General features: G+C 37.3%; 1 protein-coding gene across 6 annotated transcripts in view; it reads left to right on the top strand.

Annotated features, from left to right (window-relative positions):
• Positions 1–22,250, top strand: part of TRDMT1 (tRNA aspartic acid methyltransferase 1) — a 30,865-nt gene that overhangs the window by 3,759 nt on the left and 4,856 nt on the right. For 3 of the 6 annotated variants that reach the window (XM_080610055.1, XM_080610054.1, XM_080610056.1), the window contains exons 2-9: positions 4,991–5,100; positions 8,100–8,171; positions 11,854–11,919; positions 13,421–13,490; positions 14,387–14,470; positions 14,960–15,330; positions 19,270–19,327; positions 20,300–20,429. In XM_080610055.1, the coding sequence (XP_080466181.1) occupies positions 5,045–5,100; positions 8,100–8,171; positions 11,854–11,919; positions 13,421–13,490; positions 14,387–14,470; positions 14,960–15,330; positions 19,270–19,327; positions 20,300–20,429 (907 nt within the window). In that variant the 5' untranslated portion in view covers positions 4,991–5,044. Of the gene's footprint in view, positions 1–2,368; positions 3,647–4,990; positions 5,101–6,745; positions 6,823–8,099; positions 8,172–11,853; positions 11,920–13,420; positions 13,491–14,386; positions 14,471–14,959; positions 15,331–19,269; positions 19,328–20,299; positions 20,430–22,250 lie in introns of those variants that run through there. The other 3 variants (XM_080610052.1, XM_080610053.1, XM_080610057.1) reach the window with 2 other exon arrangements.

Genomic DNA, 22,250 nt, shown 5'->3' with positions numbered 1-22,250 from the left:
CATGTGTACTGACACTTGCAGAATGGGGATGTTCATTGTTTTGGCAGCTGTCATTACAGTAGAATGCATTTGGCACCAAGTAGTATGCAGTTGGTTTTAAAGATTGTCCTTGCCTGCAGTAGGAAATAATTAAATTTTAATAAATTCATGGAAGCTTTTACTCTCTTATAAGTACTTCTCTAGTAACAGTACATAGAAGTTACTAGTACATAGTTGAATCAGGTTCTGTTTGACAGGGAAAAGAAGGCTGTTCTTGAATTATTTTTCAGTTCAGAAGTGAAGAAGACAAATCTGTGCATTGTCTAGCTCTGTGTTGATATTTGAATTGTAGATAATTCAAGATATGCAGAATTTTGAATTTTAGATATGTAAAAAGATATAATTTAGAAAGTTGAGCTTGATTAAGATCAGAAGTCAGCTGCTCTGTTCATATTCACACTCTTGAAAGATTGAAGCAGATGGGAGTGCATTTCTTCCTTCTTCCCACCCTGTGCCCTAGAGTTTGTGAGAATATAAAGGTTGACGTTTAGATCATATATGCCTAAACATACAATACTTTATATATATATATGTGTGTGCGTGAATGTATTCTTTATATATCAAGTGCAGAGTTTCTGCAGTGAAGTATAATGGTTTAGTTTTTAGAAAGCCTATGGCTACAAATTCATTCCCTTAGCAACTTTCCATGAAACAAACAGCCTGCTCTGCCTCATTCCCAACCAAAACAAACTTAAACTGGCTTATTAATTTAGGCAGTATTCCCATGAAAAATGGGTTCCAGGTCTTTGCTGCAAGCATTTGTAATCTGCCAGGTCACTGAAAAAAGTCTCCATGCATAAAACATGAAAGGACATATTTTAAAAAATACTGCAATTTTGCAGTAATGAAGTTCGTGGCACTTTTCCTCTGCAATTGTTGTGTTTCAGTTTTACAGAGTAAGAATTTGAGTCTCTTGTACTTTGTCATCTGTGTTTATTGATTTTATTTCATTATCTGTGTGGATTGTACAGCATAATAAACTGGTGTTTGAAATTACTTAGAGCATAGCTATCTTAGGAGGAGAGGCAAAGGAGACAAAACTGTCAAGCAGCTTTGGGATTCGGCGCAATGCAGAACAAAGATATGGCTGTTTTGAGCAGGTTTTTACACCTAAACTCATTTTGCTGTAGTTGTTCTCTAAAATACAGACACCTTTAATACAGGATGGTGCCAGTTGTGCTGATGTGTTAAGTTCATGTCATTTATATAGCTGGCCATGAACAAATCCTGTACAAATAGAGCAGTGAAAAAAGTTGCTAAGTATCCTGCAGGAAGCAACTATCAGTGATAGCTGTGTTTGCTATAGCCACGGGCAGTTCAGCCTAATCATTTGATCTTAGAGCTGACAAATCAAAAATAAAATCTTTGCTCTGTTTTAAAAGGAAATAGGACTAACAAAACATGTGACTAATCTTCCCTTTTCCATCTGTTTCCATATACCTGATAGAAAAGATTCTGGCTCTGATTTTCCAATATGCTGAGATCTGCCAGGCTGTGCCCTTGGTGTAACACTGCGTGTTTCATGTGCTCTGTTGACATTGATGATTCTATTACAAAAGTACAATGGTGAATATAAACAGATCTATGTTAATTTTAAGGTCTGCCAGAAGGACATAGTAAAGGAATTGATTCTGAAGTGGAAAAAGACAGATACTGTAATGTGAGAAATTTTATTTTTGGCATTTAAAGATGAGACCAGTTGGATTTGATTTTTTTCCAAATCAGAAAGCTAACGGATGTATCCTGTTTTCCTTTGTTTCAAATGCACACCTTACAGTCATTACAGCAGCAACCTTTTCACTTGAGTGACTGCTACATAGCTAAAATGGCTCATAAGCATTGTGTGTACAATGAAATAGAGAATTGGGACCCAAAGTTTGATTGCTGCCTCCTTAGGCAATTTAAATAACAGTAAAAGAGTTTCTTCTGTGTGGATCCTAGTGGTTTTAAGCCTCAAGTGGAGAATCATACTTTGTTAATAGGATGATACAAATTTGGGTTCACCTGCTTTCAGCCACTACAATTTAGTCTGCCTAAAAATATGTCCTAACACCTCCCTCAGTAACTTCCCCATCATGTCTGTAGCTTCCTTTTGAGCTACAACATCTCATTCATAAATGTGAAGCCTCGGTGGTGTTGAGGAGTATTGTAAATCAAGTATCCCAGCAGCTACTTAGTTTCACTTAGAAAAATGTGTTAGTTTTTTTCAGTCTGCATAACATTAAATTGTTTAATTCAATTAAACACAGTTAACATAGTGCAGAGTTTTAATTCTTTTAAGAAGATTTGTTTTGAAAAATTGACATAGTTTTTCTGAGGGGAGAAAAAAAAAAGTCTCCAGAGCTGTGTCTGTTTCTTCTGCTGCTTATTTTGGTGAATTGGTTTAACCTCACTAAGTCAGCAATTCAGAAGCATTTTCATTTTTATTAGCTGCTTTTGTGCCTTTTGTCAGTGGAGATAGTTAAATACAGTCTTGATTCTGTTGTTTTTTAGTCTCTTAATGATACATTCATACAGTCATTTTCAAGTGATAGAGATAATTGCTTTAGGAAAATCAAATATCACAGTTTGACATCAAAGTTCTGTAAATTTCAGGGGGAGGAGTTCTTTAAAAGTGTTTCATTTTAACATTGTTTGAAATTTACACAAGCTTTTCTTTGTTAGGTTGAATGTGTGAGATCTGCTTGTCTGCTCGAGCTCCTTCATGCATTTCTAGGGTATTTCCACACAAGTAAGCTTAATCAGCTGTTGGAGGGGGTCTGTTCTGTAACAGGAACTCCCAAGTAAGCCACAGTTTTTGAGTGAAAAGCTTTGAAAAAGTTATCAGATCTTTGCATTGGGAAGAGAGGATGTTGGATGGAATAGTTCAGGAAAAGTTCCTGTGCCTTTTACATGCTGGTTAACACCTGTGGTTTAGACTGAGCATTGTATTGGAGGGGTTTCTTTGAGGCCTGTGAAATCCCTTGATGCAAATCCCCAGTACTTCTTTCTTTTGTTGTTTGTATTCAGGGAGAGATTGAATTGATGTTAGTAAAAAGGATGAGCATCTGAATCTTGAGTTGCGAGAAAAAGTACACTGCCTGCCTTTCCAATTGTCATTTTTAAACTATGTGTTATTTTACATATTAATTTGAGGTTCTTTATTTTTGTTTTTATTTTTGGAATGCCTGGAACACATAGTAAGGATCAACTTGTCAGGACTACATGTTTTAGGAACTGAAAGAATATATGAGAAAAGCAGTCTCCTAAACAGTACTTGAAGTTTGTTCCTATTAGGTGCTACAGCTTTGTTTTAGGAAGATAAAAGTGTTGGTTCTTGAATTGGCTTGTAAATTGAGACAGGCAACCTGCTAAGGGTTGTTCTCTTCACGCTAGGTGTCAGTGTTAATATACCTGTTCTGTAATCTCAGGTGTCATTCTTGTCCTCATGGATACACCTGTGTTTAATACTTCAGTTACAATTTATGGTCAAAAAGCCAAGACAGTAACTGCAAATAATGATTTGTATGTTGACCCTATTGACTAGCCGGTCATCTGTAAGTCTTTTTCTTGTGAAGCTTCTATTCTTTTTGTCCTCTATTACATCAAGCAAGCTCAGGAGAACCAGGTTGGTCTTTGTTAAAATGTGTGCTACAATCTTACCAATAACCAGATTTCTTTCATCTTGGTTTGAATAAGATGGCCTTGAAAACCTGAAAGATAGTAGATGGGTGATAACCACATCACTCAAAATTAAATCCACTAGCAACATCACAGTTGTTTTTTCATCCTCTCAAACTGTAAATAATTAGCTGAATAGCAGCAATTCCTAAGATGTCTCATGAGGTCATTTGTTAATGTGTTACTTGAGCATGTTGTGAGACTTCTCAAAGGCATATGGATATTTGCCTTGTTTCTTTTGGTTTTCAGACATGATTTATAAATCTCCTGAGTTTCATCTGTGGCTTTGTAATGTGATCATAATCTAAATTTCCTGGTGGTTGAAACTGGCCTTGTATATCAGGAAGTAGAGTCACTGTTTTCTGCCTGTGGCTATAACTGTGAACACAGCCTATCTTCCTGGATAGGCTCAGTGAAGGTATTGTCACACTATTTATTACTACTAACCACATGATAAGCAGTGGATTAAACACTATTCTTTTTATGTCTTTAGCTTCTGCAGAAACTATTGTTCTGTTACTCTATAAATTAACCATTACTTTTTTACTTTCTTTTTAGTATTTTTCTTTCAGGGTTTTATCTGTCAGTAGATTTGTTACACTGTGTTCTCTTCTTTTCAATTATGCCTCTAAGTGTCCAGACATACTTCCTTTGATACCTAGAGAAGAGGAGATGCCAAATGTCCTTCAAGGTGTTTGGTGTTTTGACTACCTTGAACTCGAAAGAGGCAGCAGTTGTGTTCAAGGCCTGAGATTTTACTTGAACATAAGTACAGTTGATTTCAGGCAGCTTCTTAATGTTGTATTGCAAGAGTAAATGTACTTCAGACAAATTTATTAATGCTATTTTTTTCACAGTGAGAAGTAGAGTACTGCTGAAATAACACATTTAGTTTCTATAAGTTGTCAGTGGCTGGAGAGCTTCAGGCAGTGGCAGGGGTGCTCGACAGGTTGACTGTATTCCTATAGCTGAGGATCTTGATGGCCACAGAAACCAACTGGGTGGAGGAGGGAAAGTTGTAAAAATGCACCCTGTTTGGGGTTTATGTCTGGCTGTATCTAGGAATTCTAAAGGGCGCAGTTAGCTCCTGGTTTTGGATATATAAGGAAGTATTTGCCATATGATTAGAAACACAGTATATTTTTCATATAATTAAAGGCAACACAGCAGAGTTTGGCCATGTAACTTTCCTTTTTATTTTTGAGCATAGCTGCAATGCAGCTGAACAAACACATTTGTCCAAGAATAGCAAAAAGGGGCTGCAGTTTTCAAGTTCTTTTTTTAATTTTAGAAAGCTGTGCATCGGCAGAAGTTGTTGCTGCTGTTGATGTGAACACTCTTGCCAATGAAGTTTATAAGTACAACTTTCCCAGCACGCCATTATGGGCAAAGACAATTGAGGTGAGTGGTGAATGTACTTTTTACTCTAGTCTGGCATTTGTAGTAGTAAGTTCTCATCCTCGTTCTTATCAGTAATAAGAGAAACATAAATATTTAGTTTATGTTGTTATGAATAGATCAGTTTTACAATAACTTTGATTTCTTGTGCCATGGTTCTTTGTCAAAGTTAGAGAGATACTCACACTGCAGTCTTTTCCTGAAAGTCTTGACTGCTGTATGAAGGAAGTGTATGTGAATATCAAGAGGAATGTCTATCACCAATACAGGAATGACAAAAATCATACTTTTAGATTAAAAGAAAATATTTTCATTTATTTTGAAAGAATTTAATAAAATTACTTGGAGGCATGGCTTTGTTTTGTAGTTATAGTTGAGCTCAGTAAAACAGAAGAAAATATACTGGATGAAACAGTCTTGCATTTTTTTGTAAGCTCAATAGATCAAATGTTTTAGGAGTTCTGTCCCTTGTCCAAATTATTTGCAGAAGACTGTAGGTAAAATTGGACTCTGTTTTAATAGTTGAGAAGCGAGTTAGGCAAGGTATTTTACGCTTCTAGATCTTCTTTGAATTTTACAACCTGACAAAGGTATTTAAGACACCAGCTTATGTAATACTTAAATAGGTGGCTAAAGGTTAAATGCTTATTCAGCATTCAGTAATAATACTCTAAACGACAGTTTAGTTTTATATGGGGAAAGAAGAATGCTTGACCATGTCTTCTTACAGTAGATAAGTGCAAATTACAGTCAGTAAGATCTTTAAATTTATTTGAAAAAAAAAAAAAGCAGCTTTTCTCTACTTTGTGGGCAGTTATATTTTGCTATATAGATACACATCAAAATATATAAGGCAGTGATTTCTCTGTCCAGCTCATAGTTATTTGATCATTATCCTTATGTCCTAGGCCCCTTAATATGTTGTCCTTCTAGTGCTGGTTAAAATTTAGTCGAGAGAAACTTCTAACTGTGTAATTAATTCATGCCACAGGCCTTTCTTCTCTGAACAGACATACTTTTTAAGAGTAGAGCTTTCAGCCATATAGTATCTTTGAGGGATTTTTACCGGATAAAAACTAGAATGGAGTAAACTTTACAGGATACATGGGTAGTGAGCTCCTAAGAGTTAAAACCCCACAGTTTGGACCTGTAAAAATAATGATGTTTAACACTTGAGATTCTTTCCTGTTCAGATATTTTGTCTTTTGAGAAGATGTAACTTTTTTTTTACCTATTTTGAATATATTAATACTGGTTTTGATGTACAAAGGCTTCATATCTGAAGAATGATACTTTATTTGGAGGAGGGATGAGGAGACATAACTAGTCAGTATTTCAGTGTGATCTACTGAAAGAGTCGCTACACACCTCCTCTGAAAGAATGGGTATATAAAAACCTCAAGTTTATGTATAGATGCTAACACCCTTCGTGGTTTTGGTTCATATTCAAAGCAATTAATGCATATTTGCATTGTATGATTTGCCAAGGTAGAAAAGATTATATTATTAGGTCAAATGGGAGATGAGGTAGTTTTTTGCTGATGAAGTGTATAATGGGAGTAAGAGGAATAGTTTCTTCTGAAAGATGACTTGAGAGTTTCATATGGTTTACAACACTCAACATTCTTCTATTTTTTTCCTTATTCAGGGCATAACACTGAAAGAATTTGACAGATTATGTTTTGATATGATTTTGATGAGTCCTCCATGTCAGCCATTTACAAGGTAGATATAGCACACTAAAGTGCAGTTATTGCAGTATGTACTGTTAAAGGAGAAGTATATTCAAGAGTGACACTATGTGTGATCCATCTGTGTATCTTTCTGTTCCTAAGCAAAAATGTTGCAGCTCTGTTCACTGAGATGTTTACTGAAGTGGGAGAAATGCAGAAATGTGAATCTTAATTATTGATCACGTTTCTTGTAATCTGTTTTTATTTATACTTTGAAAAGTGCACAGGCACACAAATAGTTTATTCTGAGGAATTTTCCTATTTCAGCCAAGACTAGGAGGGTAATAATGGCTTTAAAATGATTTTGTGGCTAATGTAGAGAAATATCTTCCTGATTAAGAACTGAATTTACTGAGAGGTTATTTGTCAGATTGGTTTCAAATTCATATCATTTGACAGCAGTGACCAGTGGAGGTAAGATTCAAGTAACTGTATTCATAAAAAGAAGTAGCTTTGTGAAAAAGTCTGTGTATGGTGATGAACCTGCTTGTGTAAGAAAGTGCATCTTATTGAGTGCTTTGATATTGAAAAGAAGTCTCTCCAAAGTAGCGCTCATCTGTAAAAAAGTATTTTTGCAAACCTATGATGTATATAGGAATAATTTCCTTCTTTAAAAAAAACCCCAATACTGTGAAAAGAAAAATCTATTTATGTCTAATTTAAAGGCATGCTGAAGCTCTTCTACCAAGGCTTTCTTCTTTTTCAAGAGCTAATGCAAGTATAAGTTGGGGAACACAGGCCTGGAATCATTCTGTTATGTCATCATTTTTATAACCTACAGGAGCTGTTCAGTTTGATGTTACAAAATTGTTTACGAAGTTGCTCACAAGGGGCTCAGTCCTGCAAAATGGTGAGCACTGAGGCTTTAAGTCATAGAAGTAATTTAGTATATTCAATGTAAAATAGTGGGGTATTCCCAGGAACCCAGTGGAGTTCTTTTGTTCTTTCAGAGCCAAGTACGTTTAAAGGGTTTGCTGGACAAGACCAGAATGCTGAACATTTTGCAGATTGGGGAGTGGGTTTCATTACTAAATACTTCAATTTTAACTTCCCTGTGAGCTAATGAACTCTGGGGACAGACCTTTCATTACTTAGAGCTTTCCTTGGGACACTGCCTCTGCGAGCAGCTCCTCTATGTGTGTACATGATGCTTTTGCAGAGTCCCTTTTTGAAACTGAAAGCAAAATATGTCAGCATTCTGTAGAAAAAGGCAAGTCAAGTGTCAATCTGCTCTGAGTAATACACAGATGTTTTTTGATTCTTTCTTAGAATTGGCCTGCAAGGTGATCTGTCTGATCCACGGACAAAGAGCTTTCTCTATATCCTTGATATTCTCCCAAGGTATGAATGAACTTCTGCCTCAGTTCTTAAGGCCTTTGTAGGTCTTTTATATTTCTGTGAGACAAGTCATCTATAACATTTTACAAGGGTACAGCTAGTATTGTGTTGTATTACTTGCTATTTTTCACATGAACTTATAATACTTGTATTGTACTATTGCCAGTATCATCACATAGTTACTATATACGTTTTCATTTGTCTGGTTTACTTTTTACTTTGTTTCTGTTTAAACTGTGGCTGTATCATAAATTAAGAAAGTGAGTTATTTTCCTTTCAACATCAAACTTGCACTGACTTTATGTAGAGGCAGGAGTAGGTAGTATAGTAGTTTGCTGATGGGCATTGTGGAAACATAAAAATTATTGAAATACCAAGTTAAAAAAGGCTTTAATTCAATATTTAGTTGCCTTTTGACTAGGTAGCATTTGAAAGTTTGTTTAAATATGTTATTGACAGCACAATCTTCTGTCCCCTTGTTTTCTTTCTTCAACTGTATTCTGTCTTTTTGGTGCTACTTTTAGATATCTTGGGTCAGATTGTGTATTTTTGGTTGTAGTGCAATCCCTTGTTTTGATAGTAATACTAAGGAATTCAAATAGCCCTGCATTGCTTGAACAGTGTCTTTGTCTTTCTATTGATCTGTCATTTTTGCCCAGTTAAACCCCAGTTCCTAATAGCCATAATTATTTGTATTACTTATGCCTTGTAATGCTTGTAGTCCTTTTTGGGAAGAAATACAAAGCACCGTAAGAACCTTTCCTGGGGAAGTGGAGCAAGCAGTTACTCAGGGAGATTTATCCGGAAGAAGTCTCTGCCTCTGGATTGAGATGTTCATTGGGTACCAATTAGCATAAGCCTGAGAATTTCTATCAGTTACAGGCCAGCAGACACTTACCATTCCTGCAGTGCTGTGTCTGCTGGAGACTGGGAGAGCTGTTCTCTAGGTAAACATTGGGGTCTCATTGGTTAATCTTGCTCTCAGAATTGGAGGAGAAAAGGAGGTTTGGTTGCCTGTTTGTTTGGGGTTTTCTTGGTTGGGTTTTTTTGTTTTTTGGTTTGTTTTTTTTTTTGGTTGGTTGGTTTTGGTGTTTGAGTTTGGGTTGGGTTTTTTTTTTTTTTTGGGTGGGAGCTTTTTGCACTGAAGGAAACCCTTAACCAATAACATCCTTTCTTTCAAACTGCTGTTAACCCTGTGGGAAAACGGTCTTCATCCTTCTTCCAGAAGCAACTTTTTTGCAGCCATCAGATGGGACTACCTTTTTGACCTTGTCATCAGCAAATATGCAACACAGACACAGAAGGGCTGAGTGGCTTGACTGGGATCACCTAAGAAATCTGGCAGAAAACACAGAACACAGTACAGATTCTGTAGCCTTGCAAGTTAGACAATAAATAGGTAAAAAGAAAGATTATTACTCCCCAGCCTCTGGCAGAGGCACAAAAATAGGGAGGTAATGGGGGCATCCAAAAGTTGTGAAGGATGTCTTTTCTGGAACAGGGAATGTAAGTCAGTCCTCCAGACTGACCTTTCAAAATGAAAAATTAAAACCAGCAGATAGTGTGTAAGTGAATAGTTTGTATCTTTCTCATAATAATATAGTATATAATAGTATGGAATAATAGTACCTTCCTGACCCTTAAGGGGATCCTGACCTTAGCATTCCTTTCTGCTAAACTGAGACATAGTTAAGAGGCTGGGGACACTGCTGTTGTGCATGAATGTGGAAATGTTGCTTCCTGGTTGCTGTGGACTTGGCTGGATAAAAGTCAGAAGCTTTTCTTTCTCAAAACCAAAGCTTTAGACACTGCAGGACATATGTTTTCCATCATGATGCAAAGGGGCTGGGCTTGGCTGTGGCACTTTATCTCAGTGCCCCACGAGACCCTGTGCTGTCGCTTATCTCCCTTGGGCAGGTTGCTTGAACGTCTGTAATACGTTCAAGATGGTGGCTTCTGCAGAGTTTCTCAGTTCCAATAGATTTATGTTTTAATGAGATAGTGTTTGTGTATTTTTTGGATATGACATGTTTGCCAGACATTGACTATATAGTATTTTAGTTCAAAAAGGGGAAATTTTTAATATAGGAATTATCAGTTTGCAGTCTGAATTGGTACAACAGGAGTTTTTAGTTTATGGAAGCTATATGATTTCTCATCCTTGGCTATTCCAGCCATTTCTAATGAAATGTCACTGAAATGAGGCTCAAAGTTAAGCCTGGGAAGACAAATATTACAGATCTGGAAAGGACAGTTTCAGGATCTGGAAAGACCTGGGAAATCCTTGGAGCACCTAGCCGGCAAACAGAATCTGACCCAGATGGTCCTGATACTGTCTGTTTTTGTGTCCAAGCCATAACCCAGGAAATCTAACGCTAAAAAAGTTCTGCTTTTACAGGCACATTTGTAGTGTTAATATCTGCCAAGTACTTAACACACTCTTTGTATAGTGATTACTTGTCTTGTGACCTGCTGATCCTGCATGAGCTCTTGCGTTTGAGGCTATGTTCTGGATTAATTACTTTAAAAATAAGTTTTAAAGTAGGTGATGATAATGTGTGGGTAAGCATACCAGTGGATATGTTCTCCATTCCTCTGCAGGGGATTTGGCTGCTGCTGCTTTTTTTCAGTTTAGGGGTTTTGGTGGGGGGTTTTTTTCAGTATTGTTTTGAGTATTTTTAAATTTGATGTAGTATCTTGTACATTTTCCAATTTCTTGTGAAACGCTTTGTCCTTAATTCATGTGAATGTCTGTAATTGGTGGTAGTTAAGAACACACTAAACCAAATTCTACTGTGATTTGTACCAGTAGAAGTCCAAAGTCACTTGCTGGTGGCATTTGTATTCTGTTTCTATGTGCTGTTTTCAGATCCCAGTGTGTGGCAGACATACTATGTCTACGTTAGCTTTACTAGAGAATTAATCAGTGTCAAGGACTGTTCCCAGAGACTTATATCATCTGTGCTTCTAAATTGTTGGAATGGTCAGTGGTACAGTTTGGGCATATTCCTTTCTCCAGAGATTTAATATGCTGCTTTTGGAATGAGCCTATTTCCACTGCACTGATCTTGGTAAACCTCAGATGGCTCCTTTCCCTTCCCCCATCAAAATGAAAAAGTTAAGTGTAGAAAACAGAATATCTGCAGTTTGAGCTCTAAGCACGTTGTATTTCTTAAAGCAGTTAGATGAATACTGGTTCTGATGTGTTATCACTAAAGCTGATGTGACGTTTTGACATTGGTTTTGGGTTTAAGCACTTTAAAACAAAAGTTTTCTGTTCCATGACTAAACACCCCAAACAGTTATCTTTCTATTACAAACTCAATCTGTTGAATAATAAGATTATACTTTAGGAAATGAACAGTGGTAAGCATTTGCGGAAGTACAGGCATGGGGTACTGAAGGGTACAGCAGTCCATCTGAACATAAGTGGGTTTTGTTGGGTTTTGTAATCACCAGGAGTCCATGTTTTTGGTTCAGTTGGGAATTATTTCAGCTAGGCAACCTTGAAAGTTGAGATACTTTAAGGATGCTAAACTTTAACAGCTAGCATGATGTGGAAATACTTTGATCTTTCTTGTAGCTGAACAAATCTGTGAATGAATATAATGTAGTTTACATCTTGTTACTCTGATTTGTGATTTATTTATTTTTTTTTTATTATTATTATCTTTTTCCCGTGTAGGCTTCAGAAGCGTCCAAAATACATACTTTTAGAAAACGTTAAAGGATTTGAATCCTCTTCTGCAAGGTAAAGTCTAATTTATGCAGGTCTTAGTTTTTAATAAAGGATATTTTTCTTTAGAAGAGGAAGGTGTGATTTTTGTATCCTAGAATTTAAGTTAACAACATAAGGTGAGATAGGACAGATAGCAGCTGTATTGTTTTAGTTTAGGAATGAAGATCTTAGATTGTGAAAGGAATTTGATAAATAACTATTTATTTCTCTAAGCAGATAAAATCTTATGACAATTTGACTCCATTGATTTTATTTGATGATCGTGTGTCCTTTAGAAAGGGTAAATATTAATTTTCAAAGAAAAATAACAATAAACATAGAATTCAGATTTTGGGGTTTTATCCCTGACCAGGAGCTGATGGTGTCTTGTGTTACAATCACAGCACAGTATAGGGACTTTCTTCAGTACCTTTCTTGATAGTAGATTACCACAGGTTCAGGGTTGCCATCCAGCTGTCCATATATATAGTATGAAGACTGTATATAACCTTTGTCTGAAATGTGGAAGAGAAGAGTTGTCAATAAGGTTACCTAATGACAACAGGAGCATTCTCCTATTTGTGGGCAAAGTAGGAGTCAGGATCATGGTCTTCCTTCTCATTTCTGGCTGGAATAGAGTAGGATCTTTCTATAGCATTCCTTAAAGCACCAAGACAGCAGCCACCATGCATATTGTGCTTCTTAATGAATATGGCAGACAGCTGGGAGGCATGTTCAGCTCTCTTACTGGCTAAGCGTGCAGCAGTCTGCTGTGAACAGTTGTACACTCTGTTAAAGGTGCAGGCTGCTGCTGTAGACCCTGTGAATCTCCAGTCTATGCCTTGCTGCTGGCCAGTGTTTGGAAAAAGTTGTAGTTCAGAAAACACCCCTGCCAGGATGCTTGCTTTCTCTTAACAACACCTGGGATGCAATGTGACTTACAGTGCCAGGTACAGCTCAGAGCTCTATAGTTCCAGCCTAGTGCAATCTTCATGGAATAGAAAAGATAAGTCTTTTTTAAGAAGATTTTGGTATACTTTATAAAGTCGCACCTCACTTATCAAAGCCGCCAATTTTTGTCATCCCTTGAGTTGGCCCTTTTGTTAGGCTCAGTTGATGACATACATGTGGACAGAGGGAAGTAGTGAGTTATTTGTAGTGGTTTTAATCTCCTGTTTTATAATTCACAATAAAAAGAATGTTGTGCGCTCTGGTTATTTTCCATGTGGACACACTCTAAGTACTTTTCTAAAGGGGGTATTTTTTGAAGGGATGTTTGCACTGAAATATCTATGAGATACCTGTGAATGTGTAATAGTAATTTTTTGCTACAGTAACACTGAACTTTGTATATTGTCTCCTCAAGTTCAGAAATGGATGACTTCATATCTGAAATTCTCTGTCCAGTTTTTCACTGACTGTGCTGAATGTTTTGGTACCCAAGGTGTTGTATTTAATGTGTTCGTTTAGGTTAAAAAAGGTTCTAAAGGTTGTATAAAGAGGGTAATTGCTTTTTGATTCTTTTCACTGCCAGAAATGAACTTTTACGAACACTAGCAACATGTGGATTTACATATCAAGAATTTCTCTTGTCTCCAACCTGTGTGAGTACAAAAATTGCTCCAGTATCATTTAGCTGTTCAAACTGCACTGAGCCCAAGAACATTTGAAAATGATCTGTTGTATTAGAAGAGAGAATCATGCCCAGAACTGAACATACTCTTGGACGAGAAAGCTATCTGGCATGACTTCTGATTTCTCAGCATTATACTGGCATAATCATACTGCTGTTATTGTTCAGATTCTAGTCCCATATTGCTGTGCTACCATTTGGTATTTTTTTAAGAAGGCATGAATTTACAGTGTGACCAGGAAGGTGGTTTTCCCTGCAGGAGCCTCATTGCTTCAGAAGTGCTGATGCCTGTGGATTTCCCAGCACAGAAAATGTGACTCTGTTATTTGTGGGAGGTGGAGCTTTGTTTGCAGGTTTCCCTGGCAACTGAAAAGAGTTATGGGGGATTTCAGATTGTGCAAGACTAAATGGAATCAGTGAACTGCTATATATATCTGAGAGAAGCTGACAGAGGTTAGCTTAAAAACCAGTTGTGATGCATTTGTTTCATTGTTAGCTGTTCAAAAAGGCAAGGAGACACCTTTTTACTTTTTTATAGAAAAAAAGTATTACCTGTCCCAAGAAATGGTGCTGCATGTAATTTTTCTTCTTACCTCTCATGAAAGTTTTTTTACATTCCTCTTCATTTACAAAGTCAAAAGCATGAGGTACAAAGAATAATTGCCCACTTGTTTCCTTGACAAAACGTAGTTCTGGAAGTTGTAAGTGTTTAGATATTATTATCAGTTAATACCAATACGTCTGAAGTCATAAAAATATATTAGTGTGTAATAGTTCTGTTACTATATATAATGGCAGATAACTTGTATGATACTATAGACCACTTTCTGTCTCTTTATCACATGGACTTGTGAATTTTGCTTACAGCTTGGCATTCCCAATTCTAGGCTGCGATACTTTCTAATTGCAAAGCTTCACCAAGAACCATTCTCCTTTCAAGCTCCTGATCAGGTGAGTCTGTTAGCGTTACTTGAATTTGCTTTGTGTCATGAAGCTTGAGGGTTAAATGTTCAGTTTAGTAGTGTGTGTTAATGAGTGGAGAGAGGGATAAGGGCTATCAACTGAAAATTTAAATTCTGTCTATTTTTTCATCATGGATACTGAGTCTAAGTACTGAAATGCATGCCAGTGGCTCAGATGGGTTTAAACAGTTGTGGGACAATGGCTGATAGTGGGCTAGAAAACATTTCATTCTGCTATCCTTTTCACACTGTTGGAAAAGTCTTTTTTCAAAGGGAATTATTTGCGATTGTTCCTGACACCACTGCTGGTAGGTCAGCAAACCTTGGTGCTAATGTGTTTGTTAAATCTTCATGAAAATAACATCAAACAGTTGCTTGCTTTGTTCTGAGCATCTCTGAAGGTATTCTTACTCACTGTAGAGTTGTCTGTCAAGTTGTTTATCAAATGCATTTTTTTTTCCTCACAATTTGTTCTTAGATATTGACAAGATTCCCAGATCAGGATCTAGAAGACTTACTCAAGGACAAAGTCATTGACAAAGTGGGTGAAGCTTGTTCTTCCTTGTGTTCTGAAGAGAAGAATCTGGATCCAAACATTGGTCCCAATTGCAGCAGCAAGAAGAGTTTACCAAAAGGGGCCTTTCTATTTAAACTTGAAACAGTAGAAGAAATGGAAAGGAAACATGATCAGGACAATGATTCCTCTATTCAAATGCTTAAAGCTTTCTTGGAAGAGGAAAATGAAGAAATGAGTCAGTATTTCATACCACCAAAGTCCTTGTTGCGCTATGCTTTCTTATTAGACATTGTTAAACCCACCTGCCGGAGATCCACATGCTTTACAAAAGGGTAAGCTGCAAAGAAAATGTCTTGCTGAATCATGTCCTGAAATTTTAAGTATATTTTTGTTTGTTTCCTTTAAAAACAAGGAGAGTCGTTTCATCAAAACCAGCCAGGCCTCTGAAAAATAAATCCTCTTATACAGTGTGCTCACTGGTCTGGTGGAATACTAGCATGAGAATCTGTCTGGCAGAACATCATGTGCCCAGTCCAGAAAGGCATTCACAGAAGACAGTGCCATTCGTTGTTGACCTTCACAAAAGCTTAATTACCCCTGCAGAAATATGGTTCCAGTAGATCGGTATAGTAGTGATTCATTAATGAATTTCTTTATATTGCTCGTTGAAGTTACAGTGTCATGCATGACAGATCCATTCCTCATTAAAACTCTCCTCTGTATATTTTATTGATTTCTTGGATTTTTCAGCTGTGTAGGTCAGAATAGCTGTGGATTGCTCATAAGTCCTAAAACCAGTTAGGCTGCTGCATTACAAATCATAATTGATGGAGCAGAACATCAGTGCTTTTCTCTCCAGTCGTTATCTGATTTGTACCTTGCAATTTCAAGTTTGACAGCTGGTCAGGAGCTTTTCCACTGAATGCATTTGCATTGGAAAATGCCAGTTGGGGTCCGGAACTTTTTGGGAAATGTTAGTATCAGCTATATTTTCAAATTAGATTGGGTTTTTGTTTTGACTTCTCAGAATGTTTCAACAAAATGGCATAGTTGATGACTTAGAGTTGATGACAACTTTTATATTTAATTCATAGAAATTAGATAGAGTTCTTGCAGATTTTTTGATTTTTAACTTTTAGACAATAAAACAGCTGAGAAGAGAATGTCAGAAGTTCACAATATGTGTAACAGAAAAGCCCCCCTCCCCCAGCTCCCATTGATACGTGCCTTTTCTGCGCTCAATCTTTTGAGCTGGGGGGGAGTCAGCATCTCATGGGATCTATTTCTTAACTAGAATAGTCAAATAAAAACCTTAGGCCAGAATGATCTCTTCTGTATCTATTGTATGCCTTGAGTGTCATCAAAAATAAATTGGCCACTTGTGGTTTCACTAGAATACGTCATGGTAGTTTGTGGTCATGTTTATCAAAATCACATTGAAGGAGGCTCCTGAGTAGCTAATACGAAGTTTTTATATATAGCGGTGGGAAGTCTGACGTGGAACGTGACTGTTGCACTTCTGCTGATGTGGAAGGCACCAGGCCAGATAGCTGTGGTAGTTCTTCTTGGCTCAAAATGTAGAAATCTGATTTACTGCCTTTGTTCCCCTTTTTTAAGAGCTTTTTCCCCCTTCTTTACATCATATCATTTACAGCTCTGCATTAACAGAAGGATTATAATTACAACTCGGGCTTCATCCAGGTCACTTTCTGAGGCCAAGAGTGAGTTTCTGCTGTATGTGTTCTAGGAGTTCTGGTTTTATGTTTTTCCAAAGTATGAGATTTAGGAAAGAGGACCATGAATGGAGCAGAACAGCACTCCAAGTAGTACAGAGTATACCTCTGCTGAAATGCCTGCCTTGTGTCTTTCCTCTAAATCATACTGACCATCAGCTTTGAGAATGGGAGAAAAATTTCCCTCAGTTCTCATTGGTTTTCAGATATTTCCATCACAGTTGATGTGATGAGAGTAATCAGGGTGTGCGTTTTCTAGTCCTTGCTAATTCACCAATATTTCATCAGTGCTTTTTGTCTTTCTGCCTTTGTCATACCAGTGTGTCTTCTAAAGGCTTTGGTGGAGTATAGGGCAAAATGTAAAAGCTTGTGATGCATGAGGGATTGAGCAGGTGATCCTGTGTTCCCTTCCGACCTTGGACTCCTAGGCAATTGGAAAATGATTGTTGAGTTCCTTAAGACTACAAACACCGTGGTTTCTTTTAGGAGTATGTTTGTAGTGTCTGAAGTTAAGAGAGGAGATTGTCTTTTTAAAGGACAGAGCAAATGAGAACTACTTCTGTAGATATGATCATTCTGCACTTAGAAGTGCTTGACACTGTTGCCAAGAGAAGCAATACCTTCTAAAATATTTTAGTATTAGAGAAACACTCTGGTGTTGTGAAAATTACCTTTTTGTTAGGCATAATATAGGACACAGTATACCCAGAAATAATATATCATGTGTATGAAGTTAAAAGCTTTTTTTGAAAGCTTACAGAAATGGAAGGGCAAAAAAAGCTCTTGAGTCAGATGAAAATTGAAGATTGTAATTTCTTAAGCCAGCTTCTGTCATTAGAATTGTAATGAAATGTCAGAAAATCAATGCATCGGTTTTTACTGTGGCAAAAATTCCCATCTTTAATTACATTCTGAGTGTGAGGAAGGAATGTTAATTTTTCTGTAGTCAGCAGCTGCAATAATAATTAATAACAATAGAGCTGACATTGGCCATCTGACCACATTTGTGTTAAAACTCCCACCACCCCCACCCCCTGTCTGCTCCCAAACCACTTTTACACCAACTAGTTTTTTTTTTTTTTTTTTTTTTTTTCGGGGGTGGGGTGGAATTCTTTAGTGCGAATTATTTATACTGAAGTATTTTTTATAACATAGATCCTATTAAAAGATTCTTTTCCCCCAGTAAAACCCTAAAATACCACTTTGAAATTTATCCTTATTTATTTTGGCTCAGATATATTAATCTGAAATACAGTAAGATGATGATGATCAGGATTCCTCAGTGCTGTGTGTGTTACAGGGAATTTACAGAATGCGACTAACCAGTTGAAGGTGGTTTGATTCCGTGTGGTTTTAATCTGCATCAGTGTTTAGGGCCTTTTGTTCTGATCCTAAGGAAGATTTGCAAGCACTTTATTTTAAAACAAGTGTTGTTCTTACTGGTATTGGCAGAACTGCTCATAGACTTTTCCAGCTAAAGAAGAAATTCTCATGATTGAGCCATGCTGGGTCATTGTGTCTGTGCTGGAAGGGAGAGTATTCCTTTATTCTTCATGGAATTAGAAAGGCTTGAAACAAAAATTGTTCTGGGGCCTTGCTTTAGAATGAGCCCCAAGTGGGAGGAAGTGACCTTTATACTCGTCTTTACAGATGCACAGATAAAACTCAAGAAGAGTATCTTCAAGTGATTGATGTAGACCACATTCCTCTAATGTAGGGGACCTCCTGAAGTTCTTCCACAGTGCAGAAGCCATCAGTTTGGCTTGACTCAGTCTCTTTCTGTTCAGAACATTCAAACACTATCGTAGTTAAACCAACAGAGCATGTTTCTGAAAACCCATAATTATATTTAAATGATAGCCTGGAGGAGACTACAGGGTAAACATATTGTTATGCAATCAACCACAAAGCATCCAAAAAGCTATCATATGGTTTTAGAATGCAAGTTTGCTTACTGTTCAGTTGGATTTAGGTTTTTTTCTTTCTTTTGTCTCTTTCTTCTACTACTCTGCATAAATACCTGGCCATCTCCCATCCCTCTGTGGAAAATCCACATACAACCAAATGTTAAACCTGAGTGAACCCTTTCATGCCTAATGGAGTGATATAAAAGCTGGAGGCTCACACCTAATGATCCTCCTTTGAATATGGAGAGCCAGTTTGAGCCTCTAGGACCATTTGGCCTTTAACACATTTTGCCTTAGTGTAAAATTGGTTTGTGCAATGTAGCTGGCCCCTTCTGGTGATACTACACTTGAATTCCTTGGCCTTATATAGTTGCCTGGTTGCCTTATATAAGGCATTAGTGTGGATAAACCCTTGTGCATTGTTTACAGGCTGATCTCCAGAGAGCATTGTCAGAGGCTACTGCACTCCATGGGATAGCATTGTTAATAACAAGAAGGCCTTTTGCATTATCTATCCAGGAGGCTTTTTGTTAATCAGGGCAAAACAACTTTAGCAACCTCCCTGCATCTTTGCAGTTGTCGGAGCTATGAGGTCTGATGAAAATACTTACTTGTTATTGTTGTTTTTAAGGTATGGGCACTATGTAGAAGGGACAGGCTCAGTTCTGCAGACAGCATTAGATGTGCAGGTAAGAATGTGTAGACTGTCACAGAATCATAGAATGGTTTGGATTTGAAGAGACACTGAAGATCATCTAGTTCTTTTTTTAAAACTTGAGACTTACTTTAAAACTTGGGGTTTTTTCAGCCTTCTGCTTTGTTATTCTTAATATTATAACAAAAAAGCTTTTTAAACTGCATTTTGTGGCAACTGAATTTCCAATTAATTTATTTTGTGTACTTAAACAACAGTTTATTTAGATCAAAATTATGTTTGCACCTCTATGTATGGAGAATGAGTTCCTATTATTTTATTATCTGTGGTGTCATACAGAGGTTTCACAGGGGTATGTGAAGATATTAAAAATGACTAATTCTATGGATAAACTACAGTACAGTATCATGAATCCAGGGCCATTTTTTTGTACACATATGATCCAGTAAGTAGTCAAGTATTTAACATGTTTGAATTTCAAATGTATTATTTATCTGGGAACACATAGTATTTTGAAAAGTTCTACTGCTGATACCAAGTTCATTGCAAAGTAAACTTAGCACTTCTGTACTATTTTACTCATATATGGCATTCCTAAGCATAAGAAGGATGCAGCTCTGGAATTCAGGATAATCTTAAAGTGAATGTATTAAAACAGCTGCATCCATACAGCTCAATTTGTGTAGATGGTGTCCTATTGAGTTATGTTAAGTCATTATCCTGTCATTAACAAATATTTGATTGCCTCATGAAGTATTGGTGCAGCATGCAACTGGAAGAAGAAATGATGAATGCCCTCATGGCAACATTGATTTCTTTCTTGCAAGTCCGTAAGATGAGATGTTGGCTGCAAAAATACACCACCAGTAGCACTTTCAAGCAAAACATGCTTTTTTGTCTTTGATCAAACTGTGATAGCTAGAGAAATACTCTGTTAAGATGTGACTTAAATTTTACATATTTGGCCTGCATTGGTGATATCTGTTGTTTTGGATATTCTTCATAGCTTGCATCAGTGTTTAAACATATTGAGGAGTTACCAGAAGAAGAGAAGCTTATGAAATTGTCAACACTAAAACTTAGGTACTTCACCCCGAGAGAAATAGCAAATCTTCATGGATTCCCTTCGGAATTTGGTACGTGCTGCAAAGTACCCATTTCTACATCATTCTTTAGAAATGCCAATGCACTTTTTTTACTGGGGAGTAACCCATGCTTTTATTTTGCTTCCCTCCCCCATGCCGTCCCTCCCCCCCCCCCCCCCCGACTGTTCAGTTCTTACGATTGATTCTTGTTATTTTTCTAACTCTGAATTTCTCTGAATTTGCCCTAGGTTTTTATATTTTATAAGAGGCAGATTCTGTGGTTAGGTTTATCTTCATAAACTAAGAAAAAAGTTTTGGCATGAGAAATGCTCTGTTACTGAATGGCAATGAAGGAATGCCTTTGTTTAAAGTTCAAACTATTTACTCAGCAGCCCACATTACTCGCAACTGGTAAATCAACATATTCTGCCAGTTTTAGCAATTCTATTAGTGGTTCTTAGTGTTTGAGCTGCTTGCTTTCTCCCTTCCACACATTTGCAGCTGCTGACAGAAAGGGAAATTCAGAAGATACAGATACTTCTTTGTTCAAGAATAGCCAAACTGTTCAGTTAATGATCTTTTAAGTCACCTCTGTTTTCTAGAAAAGGCAGTTGTAGCCCTTAGTCACTTCATTGTCTAACTGGTTGTGTGAAGATGAAGGAGTCAAGGAAAAAGACTCAGCAGTACCAGTACATTGGACACAGGTCAACCAGAATTAAGCCTGAAATAAATTCACCAGAGTTGTAAAAAAAGCAGGCAAGGAAGTGTAGCTATTACTAGCTGCTGAAGACCTTGGCCTGCTGCCATCACATCAGTGCGATTGTCTCTCAGCAGCACAACCATCCATAGAATAAGACACCACTGACCTTGAGTAGTTTGTTATGCTTTTCTTTGACTTCCTTGATGACCTAGGGCTTTGAGGAGTGCTAATAGTCTTTACGTATTTCTTTCTTTTGCAGTTTTAGCTTGTCTTCTCATTCATTCCTTACAGCTATGTTCAAAATTGCTACATTCAAAGAATGTTATCAAGGTTGCAATTAGAATTACCAACACTAAGCTTATTTGTTTAAGAATATTTGCAGGACTGTGCTGTGTTGAGTTATATGCCAACATACAAGATTTTTTTTGTTGCCTCTCTTCTTTAATAGATCTGTTCTTTTTGTAGACAGCCTGGGTTTTCTTGGTTTGGTTTGGTTTTTTGTTTTTGTTTTGGTTTTTTTGTTTGTTTTTTTTTTAGCACAGCTCTGTTCTGCATTGATTTAGGCTGATGAAATGAGCTAAACAGGGCTGAATTGGGCTTGTATAGGTTTATCATAGAATATTTAGGATTGGAAAGGACCTTAAGATCATCTAGTTCCAACCCCCCTGCCATGGGCAGGGACACCTCGCACTAAGCCATGTCACTCAAGGCTCTGTCCAACCCAGCCTTGAGAACCGCCAGGAATAGAGCATTCACAACTTCCCTGAGCAACCCATTCCAGTGCCTTGATTCGGAGTTTCAGCCTCACCACCCTTACAGTAAAGAACTTCCTCCTTACATCCAATCTAAAGTTTTAACCCGTTACCCCGTGTTGTATCACTACAGTCCCAAATGAAGAGTCCATCCCCAGCATCCTTATAGGCCCCCTTCAGATACTGGAAGGCTGCTAGGAGGTCTCCACGCAGCCTTCTCTTCTCCAGGCTGAACAGCCCCGACTTTCTCAACCTGTCCTCATACGGGAGGTGCTCCAGTCCCCTGATCATCCTTGTGGCCCTCCTCTGGACTTGTTCCAACAGTTCCATACCCTTTTTATGTTGAGGACACCAGAACTGCACACAATACTCCAAGTGAGGTCTCACGAGAGCAGAGTAGAGGGGCAGGATCACCTCCTT

Source organism: Psittacula echo (genome assembly GCF_963264785.1).
Source record: "Psittacula echo genome assembly, chromosome: 2".
Classification (NCBI taxonomy): domain Eukaryota; kingdom Metazoa; phylum Chordata; class Aves; order Psittaciformes; family Psittacidae; genus Psittacula; species Psittacula echo.
This window is presented reverse-complemented; position numbering and strand designations above follow the sequence as displayed.